The sequence below is a fragment of the Symphodus melops genome (assembly GCF_947650265.1).
Source record: "Symphodus melops genome assembly, chromosome: 19".
NCBI classification, from domain to species: domain Eukaryota; kingdom Metazoa; phylum Chordata; class Actinopteri; order Labriformes; family Labridae; genus Symphodus; species Symphodus melops.
The window spans coordinates 348,451-351,897 of NC_136709.1; the positions used below are offsets into that span (position 1 = coordinate 348,451).

The window sequence follows — 3,447 nt, forward strand, 5'->3', positions numbered from 1 at the left end:
GTGTGTACATGAGTGTGGTGTGTGTAGTAATGGTCGGTGCAGCTCAGTACATGAACACCATTTAATAGTTATTATAGACATTTTATATACAGCTGTTTCTGCGTCGTGGTACAATCTTTAAAATCTGATGTCTCATCGTTTGGAAATCAACAAAAAGAAAAAACTTACAAAAACTCATCAAAACTCTCAAACTGATCAGAACTTTTTTTTTTTCCATTTTTTGGAAGACTAGAAAAAAATACTTTGATCGTATTAATCATGCATTACACGAACAGAAGAGTCTTTAGTTACACAAAGAAAAATAAAGATTTATGATCCATCACGAGCCGCCCAGTAACAAATCCCTTCAGTTACAAAATTAAATTAATATAGAAACAAACAACAGCCAATCAGCTGCCAGCTTCCTTCTGTCTCCCCCAGGAGGCCTCTGATTGGACCGTTCGTCCTGGAGCTGAACGCAGGTGAGTCGAGGCGGCGGTGAAGAAAAGTCAAACGTACTTCCAAGTGAAGAGAAAGCCACACAGTGAGGAAGAGGAGGAGAGGAGTGAGGACTCTGTGCTGCGTTCAGGGACCTCTGTGTTTTCATATCATCCCGTCTTTGATGTCTCATGACGTCTCTCTGGAAACGTCTTAAATCTGAATAACGTCGAAGGACTTTGTGTTATCTTAATAATCCAGAGACGCAAAGAGAAAGGGGACTTTGAGAGAACTACAAACTGTCGGCCATGTTTGTAACAAGAGAGGATGGCAGGTCTCTGGGACTGGCCTGGTATCAAAAAGGTAACCTGGTACCATCACAACCTTTAAAATGAAGTTACCATGACAACTCGCACGCCCACAGAGAGACGGCCATCACAGCGCTCCCTCCTCCTCTGACGTCACATCAAGTCCTCAACAAGGTCCAAACACCGGAACCAGGACCCAGACTCCATCCTTGAGCGTCAGATAAAGACGTGGACACAGGAAGTAGGTGGGCGTGGCCTGTGAGTGCTGTGATGGCGGGACTGGACGGGAGGGAGGGAGTTTATAAAAACGATTATAAAAACTAGATTCATTTGACACAAACAGAAAACGTCCATGTGGAACTACAGTAACGCTGATCGCCCCCCCCAACCCTTCGCTGGCCTCTGATTGGCCCACCACGGGCGGAGGCTGGGGGGGAATTAACCATTTCTCAGAAGCTTGTGAAAGATGTCCAATCAGCTCGCAGCTTTGAGAGAAAAAACAGGAACATGATTTCTGACCGACGTGGCCAATCGAACGCTCGATCTTTTCAAAAAGACGGAAAAAAAATAAAAGAATCAAACTTTGTTTCATGAAGAAAAAATAAAAACAGAAAAAAACATCCCGGGTTCTAAAAGCAGCTCGACGTCGACTCCTTAAAACAACACGCCACGCCTTCTTCTGTCCACGATTCATCCACGCTCTGCACCGAGAGAGAGAAAGAGGGGGGGGGGCGAGAGAGGGAGAGAGAGAGGGTGGGGGGGGGGGGAGAGAGAGAGAGAGGGGGGGGGGGAGGGAGGGAGGGGAGCGAGAGACAGAGAGAGAGGGGGAGAGAGAGAGGGAGGGAGGGAGGGCGAGAGAGAGAGAGGGAGGGAGGGAGGGCGAGAGAGAGAGGGAGGGGGGGCGAGAGATAGAGAGAGAGAGAGGAAAGAGGGAGGGAGAGAGAGGGCGAGAGACAGAGAGGGAGGGAGGGAGGGCGAGAGAGAGAGAGAGAGAGAGAGAGAGAGAGGGAGGGAGGGCGAGCGAGCAGGGTCTAAACTGCATCCATACGTTGGTTGAAAACGTCATGTTGTTGGTGTTCAGGAGATTTTCAGCAGTTTTGAGCAGTTGTTGGACTTTGTTGTTGTCGTTGCGTTGGTAACAAAGGGGTATCGATTGTTACAAGAAACTTCAAATGGAAGTTTAAAATATTGGCGTCGTGACGACACCGCTCTGAAGTTCTGTTAAAGTCAATCTCATACAGGAGTAATGCTGCGTTCATGTACACCCTGTAAATCTGAGCGCTGTAGAAGAACTTTAAGGTTTATTCAAATCGACCAATCACAACGTGAGGACACTCTGTGAGGTTAAAAGATTTAAAAACTGTGGCATCACAACGTGTGAAGACACGCGAGCGAGCGAGTGAGCGAGCGAGGAGAAGGGGCGACTTTGAAACGGTCTGAGGAGGACTGGGACGAGCCGGCGGTTTGAGGCGACCACGAGCAGGTCAAAGAGTCATCAGACGAGAGCAGCGATCAAAGGTCAGCGCACACGCAGCACTGACCTTTGAAAACTCACAACCTCCTTTTTGTGAGCGGATCACACTCAGAGTGACTTTAAGGTGAAGAAGAACGCCTCGCTCTTTTACACGCCAAACGTGAACATGTGGGACGAGACGAAGAAGAAGAAGACGAGTGAACACAGAAACCAAAAGCAGCTGATTGGTGAGGAGTTTTCCTGTGAGAGCGCCCTCTACCTGCGGGTCCGGAGGTCAGATTAGTGTTAGGGTGAAGTGGGAGGAGGGGGCGGGGCTTAATGAAAAGTCATCAGAGGGGCATCAGGAGTCGGAGGGCGATGACATCACAGGACAGGTGAGCGACTCAGTGTCGACGTTTGAACGTCCCTCACTGTCCACTCAGTGAGTGTGTGAGAGAGAGAGTGTGAGTGTGTGTGAGCGTGAGAGAGTGTGTGTGTGTGTGTGTGTGATGTGTGTGTGAGAGAGAGTGTGTGTGTGTGTATGTGTGTGTGATATGTGTGTGTGTGTGTGTGAGTGTGTGTGTGTGTATGTGTGTGTGATATGTGTGTGTGTGTGTGTGAGTGTGTGTGTGTGTATGTGTGTGTGATATGTGTGTGTGTGTGTGTGAGTGTGTGGTGTGTGTATGTGTGTGTGATATGTGTGTGTGTGTGTGTGATGTGTGTGTGTGTGTGATATGTGTGTGTGTGTGTGTGATGTGTGTGTGTGTGTGTGTGTGTGTGTGTGTGTGTGTGTATGTGTGTGTGATATGTGTGTGTGTGTGTGTGATGTGTGTGTGTGTGTGATATGTGTGTGTGTGATGTGTGTGTGTGTGTGTGTGTGTGTGTGTGTGTTCAGTCGTCTCCTCTCTGAGTATCTTCTGTGTTCAGAGAGCTGAATAGACCTGATTCTGTTTGAGTCACAGACCAGTCTCTCTCTCTCTCTGTGTGTGTCTCTCGCCCGGCAGTCCTCCTCCTCCTCCTCCTCTTCTTCTCTTCCTGGTTTACACGTAGACCCTGGCGAGGGCGTCGGCTCCAGCGGAGGCGATGTAGGCCTTGGAGGGGTGGAAGGCCACGTCGTAGATCGCCTCCTCGCTCTTCTTCCTGTGAGCCGTGATCTCCTGAACACACGTTTTACTGTCCAGGTTCCACAGACGCAGGGAGCAGTCATGACCTGAGGGGGGGGGAGGGGGGGGGGGGGGGGGAGGGGGAGGGAGGAGGAGGGGGGAGAGG

At 49.6% G+C, this 3,447-nt stretch overlaps 1 protein-coding gene across 1 annotated transcript in view; it reads right to left on the reverse strand.

Annotated features, from left to right (window-relative positions):
• Nucleotides 1–3,218: 3,218 nt before the first annotated feature.
• hectd1 (HECT domain containing 1) overlaps nucleotides 3,219–3,447 on the reverse strand; it is a gene marked incomplete at its 3' end in the record, with an annotated part of 20,175 nt that continues 19,946 nt past the window's right edge. Inside the window, exon 26 of the mRNA XM_079369244.1 lies at nucleotides 3,219–3,335. Within this exon, the coding sequence (XP_079225370.1) occupies nucleotides 3,219–3,335 (117 nt within the window). The remainder of the gene's footprint in view (nucleotides 3,336–3,447) is intronic.